The sequence below is a fragment of the Ictidomys tridecemlineatus genome, chromosome 7 (assembly GCF_052094955.1).
Source record: "Ictidomys tridecemlineatus isolate mIctTri1 chromosome 7, mIctTri1.hap1, whole genome shotgun sequence".
Classification (NCBI taxonomy): domain Eukaryota; kingdom Metazoa; phylum Chordata; class Mammalia; order Rodentia; family Sciuridae; genus Ictidomys; species Ictidomys tridecemlineatus.
In genome coordinates this window covers 146,140,140-146,159,042 of record NC_135483.1, presented here as the reverse complement: position 1 = coordinate 146,159,042, position 18,903 = coordinate 146,140,140, and the positions used below count along the sequence as shown (strand labels likewise).

Below are 18,903 nucleotides of genomic sequence, written 5' to 3'. Positions count from 1 at the left end.
AAAATAGAAATTAAAATTAAGTGACTTTTAAAAATTCAATCATTTGCATTCCACAGGCTATTACACAAGGAGTTAAATATAAACTCTCTGAAGACAAAGGAGTATTTCTCTTAGAAATTCATAAGACTGAAACTTCTGACAGCGGACTTTATACTTGTACGATAACAAATTCAGTTGGATCAGTGTCCTCCAGCTGCAAATTGACAATAAAAGGTAGGCCAACGTTTGTTCTTAACCAACATTTTCCAGAAAACAATATAAAGGAAGCATTATTTAACATCCCCTATTATTTACACAAGAAAATTTTAAAAACATATTTTTTCTAATTCTAGAATGCCATTTGTATATAAATGTATACGCACAAACAGTTAATGTGAACTTTTACATCAGTATATAGATCATGCGTATTTATTTGTGGAATTATATAAGATTCCACAAGCAAACCCAGCCCCCAGGAATACCTAAGAATAAAGTCAGGTGAATATACAAAATGGTACTGCTTCCTTAAACTTTCACTCTTGCTTTTTTTCTAAAGTGATACAAAGTTAATGAGAGACTATATCTGTTTTCCCAATTAAAATTTGTTTGCTTTCATCTCATCTTTTAAAAGGTGATTTAATTTTTCAGTTACTTGAAATATTTTCAGTCCACACATCTCCTAAGTCTTTTGACTATTCAAGATTTTTTTCCCCTTAAGTCATAAAAATCATCTTCAGTTAAGTTTAAGGAATCATTACACTTAGAAGTCATACATGACAATTTTCCTAGATTGGATCTGAGACAGAATTGGTTACCTCTACATATATAGGTTAGAATTTTTTTTCCTTCTGACTCTATATTATGAACATGCAAAATCTAAAGAAAGGGTGGAGGGAGGTATTTTTCCAATTAAGTTTGCCTTACAGAGATTTCTTGTTTTAGCAGTAAAAGACACTGAGGCACAGAAAGTATCTACACAAAAGACCTCTGAAATCACATCTCAGAAGAAGGCAGTTGTCCAAGAAGAAATTTCCGAAAAATCTCTGACTTCTGAAGAAATCAAGGTGTCAGAGGTGAAATCTAAAGAAAAGTTAGCATTCAAGGAGGAAGAATCAAAGGTTCTGATTTCTGAAGAAGTCAAGAAATCAGCAGCAGCCTCCCTGGAAAAATCCATTGTCCATGAGGAAATCACAAAAACATCACAGGCATCAGAAGAAATTAGCACTCATGCTGAGATAAAAGCCTTTTCTACTCAGATGAGTATAGCCGATGGTCAAAAAGTGACTTTAAAAGCCAACATTGCTGGTGCCACTGATGTGAAATGGGTCCTGAATGGCAGGGAGCTCGCCAACTCTGAGGAGTACAGATATGGGGTCTCAGGCAGTGACCAGACCCTGACAATCAAGCAAGCCAGTCACAGGGATGAGGGAATCCTCACCTGCATAGGCAAAACCAGTCAAGGCATCGTCAAGTGTCAGTATGACTTGATCTTAAGCAAAGAACTCTCAGATGCTCCAGCCTTCATCTCACAGCCCAGATCTCAAAATGTTAATGAAGGACAAGATGTCCTCTTTACTTGTGAGATCAGTGGGGAGCCATCTCCTGAAATAGAATGGTTTAAAAACAACTTGCCAGTAAGTGAAATCATGAATGCATTACTGAAGAAAAATTTAGATACCATGTCTATCGATGAAGAACATAAATACCTTTCTTCTCCTTCATTTTAGATTTCAATCTCTTCAAACATCAGTGTAAATCGCTCCAGAAATGTATATACTCTTGAAATCCGGAATGCATCAGTAAGCGACAGTGGAAAGTACACAATTAAAGCCAAAAATTTCCGTGGCCAATGTTCAGCCACTGCTTCCTTAACAGTCCTTCGTAAGTATATCTTGGCGATTCCCCTTACTTAAGGTTTTCATGGGGCTAAGGGGGTGGTTGTTGCCAGACTGCAGACAACTCTCAGAAGCTGCTATCAATTCCATGTGGAAGAGGGATAGGCATCCTATGTGAATTCACCTTTATTGTCGGTTTCTTTACAGCTAAACAGAAACTTGGATAAGTTGAATTTCCAAGCAAAGCTACCAACTACCCTGTAACACTTACTTTCAGAGTGTACAATGTCAATTATTTTCTATATGACTAATCATTTTTCTCCTAGTGACTCCTAGCATCTGCATGTAATATAATGATAGGAAATATAAGGATTCGTTTCTTGGAGACATTGAGCTAGCTCTTGACAAATATATGTATTCATGTACTCGCTTATGCTTCAACAGCAAATTGTTTGGGTTGTTTCTGTGTGTGTTAAGTTTTCATTTCCGTAAGTCATTGTCAGATGTCACCAATTAACCAGATGTCATTGATGTTCACTGTGTATCTGCTATGCTCCACAGCTCTAGTTGAAGAACCTTCCAGAGAGGTAGTATTGAGGACAAGTGGTGACACAAGCTTGCAAGGAAGCTTCTCGTCTCAGTCAGTCCAAATGTCTGCCTCTAAGCAGGAGGCCTCCTTCAGCAGTTTCAGCAGCAGCAGTGCTAGCAGCATGACTGAAATGAAATTTGCAAGCATGTCTGCCCAAAGCATGTCCTCCATGCAAGAATCCTTTATAGAAATGAGTTCCAGCAGTTTTATGGGAAAATCTAGTATGACACAACTGGAAAGCTCAACTAGTAGAATGCTTAAAGCAGGCGGAAGAGGTGAGCAATAAAATTACTGGTAGAGGTAGACTAGCCAAGTAGCATGGTGTAGTCTTTAGTACACATAATTTAGTAGCAAACATATTGTTATTTTTTCAGTGATCCTAAAACCTTTTTGTTGTTCCCTAAAGGAATTCCACCTAAAATCGAAGCTCTTCCCTCTGATATCAGCATCGATGAAGGCAAAGTTCTAACAGTAGCCTGTGCTTTTACGGGGGAACCAACCCCAGAAATAACATGGTCCTGTGGTGGAAGAAAAATCCAAAACCAAGAACAACAAGGGAGATTCCACATTGAAAACACAGATGACCTGACAACCCTGATCATCATGGACGTACAGAAACAAGATGGTGGACTTTACACCCTGAGTTTAGGGAATGAGTTTGGCTCCGACTCTGCCACTGTGAACATAAACATTCGCTCCATTTAAGAGGGCCTTGTGCCCTTATGCTCTACATTCATTCTTAACTTTTCACAAATAATTCACATGGACTAATCTTTCTGATCTGTAAATATTTTTTAAACAGTAGTTTTGTATCCACCTAAATGAGTCAAGTTCAAAAATATACATTTCGATCTCTCATAATTGTTGACCTAAGAATATTAGACTTTTCCTAATGACATGTACATATACTGTATATAGCCGGATTCACGGTTATAAAGTTTTGTACCTTTATTTTATGACATTTTACAATGTAACTTTTGAAACTGTTGGCAGGAGAAAGTTTCTTATGGAACGAATACCCTGCTCAACACTTAATCTTTGTGCCTCAACATACTGTTGATGTCTAAGTATGCCTCAGTGGGTTGAGAAATTCCCCACTGAAGATGTCCTGCCCACCTCAAAGATGATGCTGCTGCACATGTCATCTGATATGTGCACCAATACCTATTGAATCAGAAATGTAAGGCATTGGTGATGTTTGCATTTACCCTCCTGTAAGCACCACTTTAATGTTTTACATTTTCTTGATGATGTCACACTTTAAATTATCATGACTTAAATATTACCAGAGCAAAGTGTAACGGCCAACACTTTGTTCGCTCATTATACACTGTCTCTGCCATAAAGAGTGCCTGGATAGCTTGGAAAAGTACCATCACCTGGCCATCCCCTCATTTAACCAAGTTATCCAAGTATTCCTATGCCAGAGCAGTGTCAACTCCTGGAGGTCCCAGGTGCAGTCAATGCCTTTGTGTGGTAGCTCTAAATTTAAATTACAACTGAAACACCGGGCAACTAAGCAATGAGCCACAGCAAAAAGTAAAGTACAACAACATAATAAAGCTGTTGTTAAGTTAAAAATAACATTACAAACTGCCCAAAATGTCAATTTGATGTAGTTCTTTTCATGCAAGTATAAATTCAATTGTTAGTGATACTATTACTAGACCTCCTTGAGATAGTAACAACAAAATAAAGCAAGCTATCTGCACCTCAAACTGTGTGGTGGTTGTTTTCTGTAAGATTTTAGGGTAGAGAAGTATGTGCTTCACACATCACAGATGTGATCATAGATAAAGCAACACAACTTGAAAATAGCCCATGTTAATAAGTTCTTTAAGCAAATATTTAAGTTGCTGTTTTGTATATTTTGCTTTAAAAGTCTAGATATAGTTCTTGAGGACAAATTTATCCTCAAAAGCTTGTGTTCTAAACTTATCAAGATAAACTGTTTTATGGGAGGTGTGTCAACTAAATTCAAAGATGAACATCTGCATTTCACAGTATTTTGTGCTAGATACCAGACAGAACAATGCAAAGATAAGTAAGATGACATGGATCTTGTCCATTTGAGAAGTACAGTGAACAGAAAATGACAAATACAGGGACTGAGTCCATATTGACTACTGTAGCTCCAAAATGAGACAGAACAAATGAAAGACTTAGGACTGAAGAACTTATTTAAATAGTATATTTCTACCATGCTTTTTGAAATAACTGATACTCCATTTAAAAAAAGTAAAAAATCTAACACCATAAACACCTATATTTATCCACTTCAGTTAGCTTAATAGTAATTGTAAACCCACGATGTTGGTTATTTGCCTAAATTCACCTCCTTAATGTAACTGCAAGTGTTCAAAGATGAAGCATATGTACCATTAATTTTTATTTTCCAAAGGAAGATCTTAGATCTTCATTAATTTATTCATCAAGTTTCCTGTCTTAAATCAGATTCTCAAAAACAAAACTCAGATTCTTGTCTTAACCCAGAGCCTGGAATTTTGGCTTTTTAGCTGTTTTGGTCAACAAAGAACTGCCCTGCGCAGTAGGTGCTCCTCTTCCTCTGCCCACCTGAGAGGTAAATATTCAGCAATAAAGACAAGGATTCTTGTCTTGGTTAAATCTTCTCAGGAAAAAAGGGGAAGCAGGCACATAGGGCAGAAGAGGAAAGTTAAGAAAGACTGTAGAATCAGCAGCAGCCTCAACCCAATCTCACAGGAAGCTTCAGTCCCTGGAACCACAGAGCTGATTCCAACCAGAGCAAGCAGGAAGCCCTTTTGTACCTCCTTGCAATCAGTCAAGGGCTACAGGATGCGATGGGGGAGGGGAGAGGAGCGGGAAAGAGCGGGAGGGGTGAGGCCAGGTGATGGGGCGAGAAGCACACCTATTGGGCACAGCCATTCTCTGTCCACTGAGGCAGCTAAACAGCAAACAAGAAACTGGGAAGGAAGAATGGGGTAAACATGCCCTGGTGAATCGGGACAGAGCCAACAGCACCCGCTACGCCACCTTACAACGTTAAATGCCTTCTCAGACTTCCAAGTGAGGGGTGGATTGGAGGGGGTGACTTCCTAGGATGATTCTTCCCAGCCTGGACGGGTTATATACTCACGTGTCCTCCCCAAGGCTGACCCCGTCGGTGTTGATGAGAATGCCAAACCTGATCCTGCAGTAGCAGCTTCCCATTCCCTCAGATCCAAGCCGGCCTGGGAGTAGAGGAGGGCAGCAGCCTGTGGCGCGAAGGGGATGTGCGTCAAAAACCAGGCTTGACTTCCTTTTATAGAAGGAAGAAAGCCCCTAGCCTCTGCCCCAGGGCGTGGCCGGCTAGGTGGATTTGCCAGGATTACAAAGGGGGAGGATCCTGAGAGGCCAAGGGCGCTCCAGCTAGAATCCCAAGAAGGCCTTCCTGAGGTTTCTAGCTTGTCTCTTTCCCCTGCTCCTCCAAAATCATTGCTCCCCGCGGAGGTAGGACCTCTTCCAAACCAGACCTCCTACACCAACAAAACCTCAGCGATAGAAGCTTCTTGCTAGGTGCACGTTCCCTGAGTTAAAGGGTAATTCTCCAGAGATTGCACCAGACATCCTTAATACATCCTTAATGTAGTATTCCTGCTCCATGTCGCCCCAACGTCAGCAAGGCAGGAGTGGTTCCTCAGCAACATCCCATCATTTCATAATTCCCATGGTTTCCTCTCTTTTCCCCGCGTCGACCTCCCGGGTGACTAAGAGCAGTAAGCTGGCAGACATATTCTCCCAGGTGCCAACCTATTCAAACTGTAAAACTTATTGTCCATAAAACTATCAGTGTCCTAACCTTCTTTCCCCTCTCTTTCCTGTAATTTATATGGACCCAACGATAAGCAGAATAATGTTGAAATCATACATCCTCATTCAACAACTCTGAGCACCCAGCTCTAATCTAGGACCTACTTTTTCCTATCTTGGGTGACCGTGGGGTGGCAGGTGGCACACATTATTGAACTCATTACTTGATGTGCTCACCTATAAAGTGGAAATAACAGCAATCTCACAGGATTATTGTGAGGACTAGATGGTTACTGCATGCAAAACACAGGACTTAGCATGGCACCCAACTAAGTATTAGCAATCATTATATTAAGGACTGCCATGCAGAATCTTCAAAAGAAGCAGTTTTTTAGAGGGGACCAAACAGATCTCACTGATGTTTCCTAGATGAATTAGTCTGATAGGGTGTCTGAAATCAAGTACCACTAACTGGATATTTTATACAACAGAAATCAACTTGCAGTTCTGAAGACTAGAAGTCTAAAGTCAAGATGTTCACAGGGTTGGTTTCTTCTGAGGGCTGTGAGCAAGAGACCTGTCCCAGCCTTCTCTCCTTGGCTGTCTTCATGCTCACATGGCATTTTCCCTCTATGTATATTTGTGTCCAAATTTCTCCTTTTTAGAAAGACACCAACCATATTGGAGAGGGCTTATCTTAACTCCTCCCTAAAACTTCATTACATCTGCAAAGACCCTATCTCTTGAGGTACTGGATGTTGAAAGTCCAACAAATCCTGTGGGAAGGGACACAATTCAACGTATGGAACTAGATGTGATGGACATAGGACAGCACAGGCTTATAGGAAATGTTTTGATGGAATTTCTCAAAAGATGAATTTATTATGTCTGTAGCCAATTATATAGATGAACCATGTAGAGACAGAAAGGTAAATCAGAAAATCAGTAAAATAATAGATTAAATCAACAACAAAGACAAATTCAATAAGAATATCTTATGGTTGAACTCCAGAAAGATAATGTGTTAATTTTGTTTACTCTACCCCAAGTGTAATTTTGAGAGATTTGAGCAGAGAAAGTTTAGTTTTCTTGTCTTAGGAGAAAATAGTGTCTGCCAGCTAAATAAGACAACTTTGAAAAGAGACTGGCCCATGGATTTTTATCCAAAGGTTAAAAAATGTGAATGTTTGTCTTGGGTAGATTTTTGCCAAACTCTTTCCTCAGGATGTCTAAGTCATCTGAGAAATCCCTACACACAGTTCCTCCTGAATAGAGCAGCAGTGATTGCCACTCATGAAACCCCTGACAAGGCTTGGATACTCCAAATTCCTTTCCTTCCTTTCCTTTTCCTTAGAGAGGCTGTTAATGCACCTTGTATAAGGCCTCTTCCAAACCAGGTCCTCCTACACCACCAGAGCCTCAGATAGAAGCTTCTTGCTAGGTGCACATTCCCTGAGTTAAAGGATAATTCTCCAGAGATGCTGAGACTTGCACCAGACATCCTTAAGGAGGAACACAGGGACAGAATTCTTCCCTGAAGCTGCCACATGTGAATGAAATCAGCTTTTTGTTGGCAACTGCCAGATGAGAGCACCAAAATCTGCTTTTATCATAGTGAGGGATTCAGGTACTCCTCATTCCCCAAACTGCTGAGAAATTCGTCCCACATATATAACAAGGGCAGCTGTCCCTTCTCCACTCTCACTTGTTGGCTTAGAACAATTCAAAGAAGCTAGGGAAGACACCAGCAGAGCCCTTTGGCCAAGACTGGACCAGAGGCTAGGATGCCTAGCCTAATAAATGTCCTAATAAATCAAACTACTAAGGAGAAAATAATGAGGACTTTAATAGCCGAAGTGGAAAGCCCTGAGATCCAGGGCCTTTGAAAAACATACCCAGCCACATGGTCAGCCTCAGACCTAGAACTCAGGGCTTTGTTTATAAATATTGTCTTAGCACCACTCCCTAACACCAAAATCAAGCCTGCTAAAGGGTGAGAGGGCTAGAGACAATGTTCACTTATAAAGCAGAGTGCTCTGCTCTATTTTGAGGGTCATTGTTCCTGGGCAGGATCAACAACAAAATCCCTTTTAGTCATTCCTGTTAAAAGGCCCCTTATTTCCAATGTAGTCAATTAGCCTTCTTCCCAGAAAGCTATAGTGAGAAATATTAAACCCTTTACTGGCATCTGCAAGAACACCAGGGAATAAGGTGATTACCTGATCCAGTATTGTCATGGAAAGGGGAAGCAATGGAGAGAGCCAGTGTTATGGTTTGGATGTGAGGTGTCCCCCAAAAGCTCACATGTGAGACAATGCAAGAAGGTTCAGAGAAGGAATGTTTGGGTTATGAGTCTTAACCCAATAGTGAATTAAACCCCTGGTAAGGATTAACTGAGTGGTAATTGAAATGGTAGGGTGTGGCTGGAGGAAGTGGGAATTGGAGCATGGCTTTGGGGTATATATTTATATTTGGCAAGTGGAGTCCCCCCTCTCTGCTTTCTGATCATGATGTGAGCTGCTTCCCTTTACCACACTCTTCCACCATGAAGTTCTGTCTCACTTTAATCCCTGAGGAATGGAGTTGGCCTTCTATGGATTAAGACCTTTGAAACCATGAGCCCCTAAATAAACTTTTCCTCCTTTACAGTTGTTCTGATCGGTTCCTATAATCATAGTGGCAAAAGAGCTAGAACACCCAGTTTTCCAGAAACTACAGTAATGGGCCCAAAAGAAAGAAAAGAATCTTTCCTTCAGGAAAGAAGACAAACTAATCCCCCTGATTCCTGGGGGACTAAGACAGAGGGAACCCAGCTGAGATTCTTGAAATGTTATCATGTACTACTACTGCCATGATAAGGGAGGTTTCCCGAGTGCTGGGCACTGGGTAGATGTTATCCCAGAGAACCTGGAGAATCCCATTTTATTCATTTCAATTTGGGATTAGGATAAGCAAATTTCTTAAAGGGATATTTTTTCCCTTTCAAAGAATTCTCAAAATACAGGTATGTAGATCCTTACAAAGTTGTACTTATTTTTCCTTAATACACAAGGCAGCTGAGTAATTAAGAGCACTGCCTTCAGCTTGGTAGTAAATCTGTTGACTATTTTCTCCTTCCCTATCTCAGGTGATGGTGATGGTGATGGGGTTGTTTCCTTCAGTGGCTCCAGATCAGAAAATTCTCTCTAGTTGTTAACATGATGAAGTGAGCACACTAGTTTCATTTTCCAGTGCTGAACAACAGTGTCATGACTTGCTTAAGACACAAAGAGAGGGGGCGGGGGTTGTGGCTCAAGAGGTAGAGCGCTCACCTAGCATGCGTGAGGCCCTGGGTTCGATCCTCAGCACCACATAAAAGTAAAATAAAGATATTGTGTCCACTTATAACTAAAACAAATATTTAAAAAAAAAAAAAAAAGACACGGAGATAAGACCTATAATTACCCAATTACCCCAGAGGGTCTTGTGAAAATGCAGGATCTCACTCGGCAGACCTGACAGTGCATTTCTAAAAAGCTGCCAAGTGAAACAAGCTGCTGATACTCAGAGCTGGAAAATGTTTGTTAATTCACAATCTTTAATGATGGCCCCAATTAATGAGATAAATTTATGTATTTATACATATATAGAGATCTGTATATACTCCCATATCCACCTGTTCTTCAATACAACATCAGGAGTGTATGTTTCCACCCAGCTCAGTAGTTCTCAACTTTGGCTACCCACTGGGATTACTGAGAAATTTTTTAAAAAATACAGATGATGGGTTCCACCCCCAGAGATTCTGCTGTAATTGGTTTGGAACAACCTAGACATTAGGAAGCTTAAATGTACCCCCATTTAAATGATTTAAGAATCACCTTATTTATCTAATCAAGGACCAGAAGAACTTCTGACAAATAAGGGGAACTATTTCATACTTTCATTTAAAGGTTAACTAGTCTCCTAACATCTTTTCTCAAAATCACAGAACTAACTTGAAGCTAACCAATCAGGTTTTACATTTAAGTGTTCAACAAACCAGTGTTATTTTTGGAAAGCGGAGGATTACCCTTTCTTAGGTTTTCAGAACATGCTGGCTTTAATGTTTTTTTTTTTTTTTTCTTAGTGACATGGCAAATTTATTAAACATTTTCCCCCACATTGTTCACATGGCTCAGTTTTATTGAATTTATAAAATGACTACAATAATTAAACAAGCAGAATTGTCATAACAAAAATATGAATATACACCTTTAGAATTTGGAAGAGAAAAAGAAAATACTCACAAATAAATATACATATATTTTTTAAATGAAGTTTATTCACCCTCCCCACCTTGGGAATAAAAATCCTATTCTGAAGGTGCTTTAAAATTAAAGTGCTTTTAGTGAGATCCATATTTCCTATTAGATTAATAAGTTTACTAAATGACTAGCTCTTCTATCAATTCCAATATTTCCAATTTATTTTTCTTTTAAAGTTACAAATTTTTCATTTAAATACCCACAAACTTTTGTTGCAAATTTATTATATGTATTACTTATAGCTAATCAAAAACAAAGACATTTAAAAGGCAAAAAGAAATTCATGTGCTTATGTTTTTAATAATATTTATATACAACAAGAAAAATTTTAAACCAACAAGGACATTTTTCTAATGCTGATTTATACTTCGGTTAAGATAATAATTGGTGTGCAAATGTGAATAAGAAATATTCAAATATTCAAATAGCTAAAAAAGTGAAGTTTTTAAGAAAGCCAATTAAAGTTAGGATAGTCAATTTAAGTTATTAAATAATAATGCAGTGAGTTTTAAGTGCACTTAAGAATTAAAAAGTAAAATAATGTAAAAAACATTTAGAACGCAAAAATAAATATTAGCAACATAGTACTCGGTGAGTAATCAAATGAATATGGACTAAAGAAATTTTTTAAAAAGAGGTAAATAAGTGAATAAGCTATCTTAAATTAAATGGTTAACAGCCCCTTAGGTGGACTCGCCACCATACCCAAGTGATTCTTTTCTTTTCCAAATACACCAAATAAAGACACATTGAGGAGCCATTTTTGAGGATTCTATAATCATAAATCAAAATTGAAGAAAAAAGATAAAGTGAAGAAAGAAAAAGGGAAAGGTAAAAAAATGAGAAACATTCATGACTTGCTTTTCAGCAAATTATGGATAATATTGTAAAGTGCTTAGAAATTTACTTTAAGCATCCAACCACAATTTCTTAGGCATTCTTCAGAGCAGGTAGGAAGAGAAGGTTGAGATAATACACAGAATTTTCAAAACCGGAAGGCAAAAACATAGTATGGAAAGCAAAGGGCAAAAACAAAAAATTAAAACTAGAAGACAAAAAACCCTTCGTTTCTTCATTTTATCTGGAGCAAGCTACTTGAAGTAGCTTTAAGTATTGTACTTGAAATATTAAAAAAAAAATCACCTAAAACTATATCTACTCCCATCATACCCCTCACCAGAAATACACATAGGAGTCACATCCCCAAAGGTGACACATGCAAACACCACACAGAGGATGCCAAATGTCCCCCAAAAAAGAATGTTATAAGACCAAAAATGGTAGGTCATTGGTATATTTTACCAGACTTCCAGACTCAAGTCACTTTCAAGGACATCATGTGGCCAACATGGCCTGATTTACAAAAACAAGAAATAAAAGTTGCAACTTATCTCTAAGGAGGTTTGCTACTTAGGCAAAACCACAAATGAACTGAAACTCTTCTCTCCAGTGATGACCAAGGATGATCTAAACATGAAAGGTGACTTACGCAAAGCACTGATATGCTGTTAAGTTTCACTTACTTTTAGAAAATAGTATTAGCACTTTATTTTTTCCTGAGCATCATGTCAAGGTTGCAAAGGTTTTTAAATTCATAAAGGCACTGCTAGTAAGTGAATGATATACATTACTTATGCATATATATACACTTGGTCTGAATGAAGAGATGATGAGCTATGTTTGTTTCTATTTTCTAGCTTTGTTTTTTGGTACTGGGGATTGAACTCCAGGGGCACTTGACCTCTGAGCCACATCCCCAGTCCTTATTTATATTTTACTCAAAGACTGGGTCTCACTGAGTTGCTTAGGGCCTTGCTTTTTGCTGAAGCCGTCTTTGAACTCATGATGCTCCTGTCTCAGCCTCCCCAGCTGCCAGGATTTCAGGCATGCACCACAGCACCCAGCTCCATTTTCTATTTTTGAAATATTCATATATTTAAGTTCATCCTATTTGGATAGTAGAAACTGAAAACAGGGAATTAATTATGAGTTGTGTGTTTGTGTTTATTGTGACTGTTTAAAAAAATAAAAGCCAGCAAAATTATGCTAAGTCTACACCATACTCATTGCCCTATATTCTCGATGACAGCTATCCTTGCCACCATTCCCCACACCTTTTACCAAGCCCATGAAGACAACATTAATCAAACAGGTACATCACTCTCTGCTGATTCTAGCTTCTACTTCAGTATTTCTGGAAGTAAAAACTAACTGATCAGAGTTGTCATAGAAAGGGAAAGAAAAAAAAAAAAAAGAAAGGTTGCCATATACTGTCACACTACTAAACCACAGATACATATTATCACAAACTTCTCTAGCCAATTATTGCCAAACAAGAAAATAAAGAAATAATAGAGCTATATGACAGTTGTATTCTAAGGCCTCACCTAAGATAGGGAATGATGACAAAGGGCTATGAAATATCACCCAAGTATGCCAATTCTGAAGGCAAGATGAAACTCTTGATAACCTAGCAATCCCAAATTCCACAAGAAAAGGCCACCTATAGAAATTTCCTATTTATTCAAGTATGGAGGTTAATTTCAGTTATAAGATTGAAGAGGTATTCACTGAATACTGATTTACTACGTAAATTTATTAAATGATGTTTTTAATTGCATGGACATGTATACTTTCACTGACAGAAATCTGGATGCTTAACCCTTACTATCTCGAGGCCACACTTTTGATTGTTGCCAAACAAACAAAAACACAACTCTCTATTTTGACCAAGTTGTGGTAACTTCTACAGCAAAAATTGGTAACTTTTACAGCAAAACTGTTTTGATCCTTTACAGCTAACATTTTAAAATTAACTGTAAAACTAAACATAAAGCTGTGAGTCTCAAAACAAAGGACTCCAAGTTGCATTGTCCACAACCAAGAAACCATACACATGCATACATACATTCATGCTCCCTCACAATTAAAGAAAGCACTAGAAACTTTAGCATTCTCTTTTAAAGAAAAATGCTCTATCTAGAAAAACGTAATCAATTCATAGAAAATGAAAGAGCTAGAACACCTCTCTGACGAACAATGTAGGGGTCAGAATTGTTCAACTGTCTTACACAAAAATATACTCAAGTAAAGCAATATAGAGTCATCTCCTATTTCAGGCTACATAACGTAAGTGTGCCACTGTTTATTAAACGATCTTGCTTTTAATGAGCTAATCCAAACTAGTAAAAATGGGGACCGCCACAAAATCTAAGTCAACACTCAAGAAATAGGCCTGAAAGAGTCCATACCCGAAAAGAGTAGTTAACCTCCTCCTGGGGGAGTGCACGTGAAGGTGAATTTAGATTTATCCATATTATCTAAATTATTATCTAATAAAAGCTATATAGTCAAGTATTGCTTTGAAAAATTAAGAAGAGAGGTGGAAAATACCCAGTTCTCTCAGAATATGAAGTCCAAGTACAGGAAGGGAAGGGCATGGTGCAAATAAGACTGAAACATTTGCCTAGAACACTCCCTTTCATGCTCCGAGACTCACCATTCTTCATTCCTAAACTGCTTCATCTCATCCACATGATGACTTCTGTGTCTAATGCCAGGAAAGGCCAGGAAAGGAGAGTGTAGGTACATAGCTCCTGGTGGCTCTGGATCCCTTCCTGGCACCGTTCTCTCCTATGTTCCTAACTATCCCATCTTATCAAATCGGGTTATATATGTTATATTGAAATGAAAGTGGGTAAAAAAAATCTTTGTGCCAAACTTTATAAAAAGACAGGGAATATCAACAGCATTCTCCTTCAAGCCTAACAGAATAAAACTGAAGAGAAAATTTATTTCAGTCATATATTTTGTTCATTTCTGATATTGGGACTACATAAAAATTACTTCTCATTGATGTCAAGGTACACCCCTTACATTAATTCATTTGGTTTATCTATAACAACTGATCAAAATTTAATCTATCCTGCCATCAAATTCTGGGCTTGGTTGGTAAATTCTGGTTTAGTCATTCATTAAGCCCCAAAAAACGAAGAGGTGTAGGAACTAAAATAATCAACAGATAATGCAAACACTTAAAATTTCAGATAATAATATTAATTCTAACCAATCATGTGTTAATCCTATATCTGTGCATGTTGGTTGGTCTTGTATTCTAGTACTTTAATATCTCCATTATGAGGCTAAAATGAAGTCAAACACTTGGCTTATAGTAATGGTTTATTAACAAAAAGAAAGGGAGGGAGGAAAGAAGGAAGAGAGGGAAAGAGGGAAGAAGGAAGGTAAGAAAGAAGGAAGACCATGGGGAGGGAGAACATATTAAAAGGCAAAAAGGACAAATTTTATCTTATGAAAATATACTAGATTAATTACCGCATTTGGAGAAGATACAGCATAAGGACTCTAAAGATGCAGACATCAAAACTCAGAGATCAAAGCAGACGTAAGAGGACCCAATAAAGCCTATAACAGAGACATCCAAGGAAAGGGGAAAATGCCAGTGTTATGACAACAGCACGGTTTGTTTTTCCTTGTGTACAACTACTATCTATTTTCATCTGCTCTATTTGCAAAGAGGTTTAGTTACACTAAGCAACTGGCTATTGCTTTTGGATAAAAAAAAAATCTAATCTCTGGAGGTATTGATATTTACAGCCAGCCATCTGTCACAACATGGAATTCTACTTTGTGAGAAAAAAATGCAACTGTCCTTAGAGATAAAAATCTCCTTCCTCAAAATATACAGCTCAGTGTCTGTTAAAAAAAAAAAAAAGTAATGCATCACCTACTTCCATTTCATTTCTAAGAACTGAATCTTATTATGCAACTCCCTTAATCCAAACAAAAAAGGGTACTTTAAATATCTTAAAGAAAGGAATTTTGAAATCTAGGCTCAGAGTACCTTGTATCTAGAACAAATTATTTTACTTTTAGATATTAACACAAAAAAAAAACCTAAAGTAAAATATTTTAAAATATTAAGTATTTAAACATTCTCCGAAACATTCTAATTATACAATAAATTAAACTTTTACCTACTGAATAAATGCACGCATTTTCTTTGTATACATTCACAACATTTTCTGAAAGGTGTACAACCATTCACAAGAAGGTTACAGATGCAATGATTGCAATCTACTATTTCTCTATTCCTGTAATCTATGTGGTCAAAAAGTTATTATATCTACTAGCTACAAGTAAGGTATAACAAATACCATCTTCATAACTTTATTCTCCATACCTCATATTTAGATAAGACCAAAACAGCTCCAATAAAGTTAAAAGCACATCAAAATTATTATACTCTTCTTAAAACATTTAAAGTAATGACTACTAATTGGATTTCTTAAGGCTTTAACATTTCTCAAAAAAAAAATAACACTGAACACCTCATGTAAAGTAATGTAATGTCAATATTATCAACATTATATTTTCCCAGATATTAATAATTATTCCTATGTCAAAACATCTTCATTCAAGTCTAAAGGGGCTACTGAATTCGGAATGATAGTAGTGAAATTAATAATGATAATAACAATATTAATAATAAAGAATCCTTATTTAACACATACTGTGTACCAGGCACTATTCTAGGTGTTTTATGTACTGCCAGCTGTATGAGGTAGGTAGTACAGTAAAAGCATGGGAATTAAAAATTACTAAGTGGAAAGGATGAACTGCAAAATATTAAAGAATTTTTATTTTCTTACACACTATTAGAATTTAAATATAGACTTTCAGTTAAACACGGTGGACTGGCCACATGAATTTATTTTCTCTACTTCCAAAACCCCACCAAAAAGACACTTAAGGAATATAAAAGGAATTAATTCACAAAGACAAAGAGAACAGAATACAAAGTCAAGAAATCTCAAAAGTTTCAAAGAATAGAAGCCAGGAGGAGTATGGAGGAGGTTAAAGCCTAAGCAGACGCCTAAGAGGGAGAAGCAAAAATACACCAAACCTCTGTTAAGTGCAAGATTTGGAAATACTGTTATTGTAGAAAAAAGGAGAAGCAAAAATACACCAAACCTCTGTTAAGTGCAAGATTTGGAAATATTGTTATTGTAGAAAAAAGGAGGGAGGCACAGGGCTGAAATGAGGATTAGAACTCTATACAAAAGCAATTGGATCCCTGGTTCTCTCCCCTACTCTCCACAGCCCTCAACCACCTTCTTCTGCTGTCCACAGGAAAACTGCAACAGAGGGTTACAAATCATGGAGGACTTAGGTGGGATGGGAAGGGATATGAAGAAAGCTGAAAATATAGAGATTAAGTAAAGGCCATCATACAAACTGTAGGGTTTTCAGCCATCTTCTCCTAAGCTATTTTCAGAGCGCAACTTTCTAGAGAAATTGAATGACACCAAAGAAAAAATCTCCACTGAAATTCAGTAGATCCTAACCGAAAAGGCTAGCCCTCTGCCCCATGGCCCTTAAGACAACTGATAAAACAGCCCAAACATAAAGGCCTATGAAATTAGCTTTGTGGTACATGACTAACCTGAATGGATGATCTCTCCAAATTCCTAAGAAAGCCTTCAGAAAGAAAGAGTACAACACAAATAAAAAGCAGAAATATGGGGAATAGAAATGATGAAAGAAAGAGGAAAGATATAAGGAAAAGCCCATTATTTTGTACTCAGGGAGATAAAGAGGCACTGAATCTATAAAATAAAAATAGGGTTTTATGAAAAGTAACAAAGTAAAAAGATCTCTTGGCAATTTAAATGTAGAAAATTCAAGTGAAGAGCTAAAGGGTAACAAAAAATAATACAATTGAAGCAGCAACTGGAGAAAATACTTTTAAAATTAGAGTATCAATCTGGAATCTGGGAAGTTCAACACTCAAAATGGGGCAGAAAGAATAATCAAAGAAACAACACACAAAAAATTCCTAGAATCAAAGCAGGCAAATCTACTGGAAGACTCCACCAAGTCAAGTACTCATTAAAATGAATGAATAAAGACAGACATTTTGAAACATCAGGGTTTTTGTAAAGAGATGCTCCTAAATGCCTCCAGAGAGTAAAAGTAAGAAGGATGTCAGAATTCTCACAGTAATATCAAGTGATGAAAGACAGTGCCTTTAAAACTCTGAGAGGAAATTCTTTTTGACAGACTTCTAACCACAATCAATCCAGAGTAGAGACATTTTCAAACCTGGAAAGCCTCAAAATCTATACCTCCAATGCATCTTTTCAGGAAGCTATTGTGTATAAGCTCTGGCAAAAACAATTCTTTAAAAAGAGACAGTAAATCAAGAAAGAAGAAATCATCGTATTGAATAAACAGGAGATACAAAGTGAGACTACATCACAATGCATAGACCGTGCATGGAGAGTGCACGGTCCAAATGGCAAAAGAGAGATTGTGGAAGAAATTCTGCCCATAAAGGGCAACCATAAAAAGAAATCTATAGATCATGTGATGTTTTTGAGGAATTGTGGCTTTGGATTATCACTGTGATAGGTATATAAACAATACTAAGCAAATTTTACAATTGAGCAACATAACTCTAGGAAAAATAATAGACAGTAAATAATGATAGTCGTGTAGACTGTCAGTGAACAATATTTGTAACTACTGATTTAACAAAATCTAGGTAAGGGAAGGGATAGGGAAAGAAAATCAGGAGACATGTGAATATAAAAAAGCAAATCCTGCCTACCATAAAAAAGAATTCAATAACTCTTTTTTGAAACTGATTAAATCAATAAAAAAGTACTATATCATTTTTAAATATGAAGTAAATACTAAAATAAACCATTAAAGTATACCTCTTTGGGGTGCTAAATTGCTCTTTTCATTTCAAGTATTTTATTTCTTTCAACTATGTACATGAATTACTTCAATAAGAAACCTAACTTTAAAAACAAGGAAAGAAAAGAATTTAAAGTTACAAATTCAACATATTCAAAGAGAGGACTGAGGAACCAAAAAGACATGAAACAGTAACCCTATCTATCAGCTACCTACCATTTACTTACTCAGCAGAGCTCTTAAAAGAGAGACCTCTCTACAGGAACTCCTATAACCAAATAGGACTTCCCTCCAGGCCACAAATGACAAAACTGCAACAGCAAAACTCAAATGACAGACACAGAGGTACCTCATTAAATAAAGGAAAAACCAGCAGAGTCTTAATTAAGGATGCAATAATATTAACAGCACTCTAATATACCACAAATACAAGCTTCCTGAGATTTTTATGATGATTTTTAAATTTCTAAATGTGATAATGCATAGTAAAAAACTAATTTGGGGTCATAGGTTCCAAGGCATCTGTGAAAATTAAGATATTTTATCTCCTGCCTTGGAATTTAAATTTAGCAATAGCATCCATTTCTGGACTTATCTTGATTGAAGATAAAACAATTATTCAATATAATGTAACAAAATTCAAATTAAGTTCATTTACAAAATAATTCTTATCAAGAACCCTCTAATCATGGAGGAGTATACCAGGCACTTCAGATGAAAAGCA

The 18,903-nt window shown here is 37.0% G+C and overlaps 1 protein-coding gene across 1 annotated transcript in view; it reads left to right on the top strand.

Moving 5' to 3' along the window:
* The window catches only part of Ttn (titin), a 263,368-nt gene extending 259,247 nt beyond the window's left edge, over positions 1 to 4,121 (top strand). Inside the window, exons 309-313 of the mRNA XM_078017672.1 lie at positions 57 to 213; positions 922 to 1,613; positions 1,707 to 1,860; positions 2,376 to 2,678; positions 2,810 to 4,121. Coding sequence (XP_077873798.1) covers positions 57 to 213; positions 922 to 1,613; positions 1,707 to 1,860; positions 2,376 to 2,678; positions 2,810 to 3,108 — 1,605 coding nt within the window. The 3' untranslated portion in view covers positions 3,109 to 4,121. The remainder of the gene's footprint in view (positions 1 to 56; positions 214 to 921; positions 1,614 to 1,706; positions 1,861 to 2,375; positions 2,679 to 2,809) is intronic.
* The last annotated feature ends 14,782 nt before the right edge of the window (positions 4,122 to 18,903 follow it).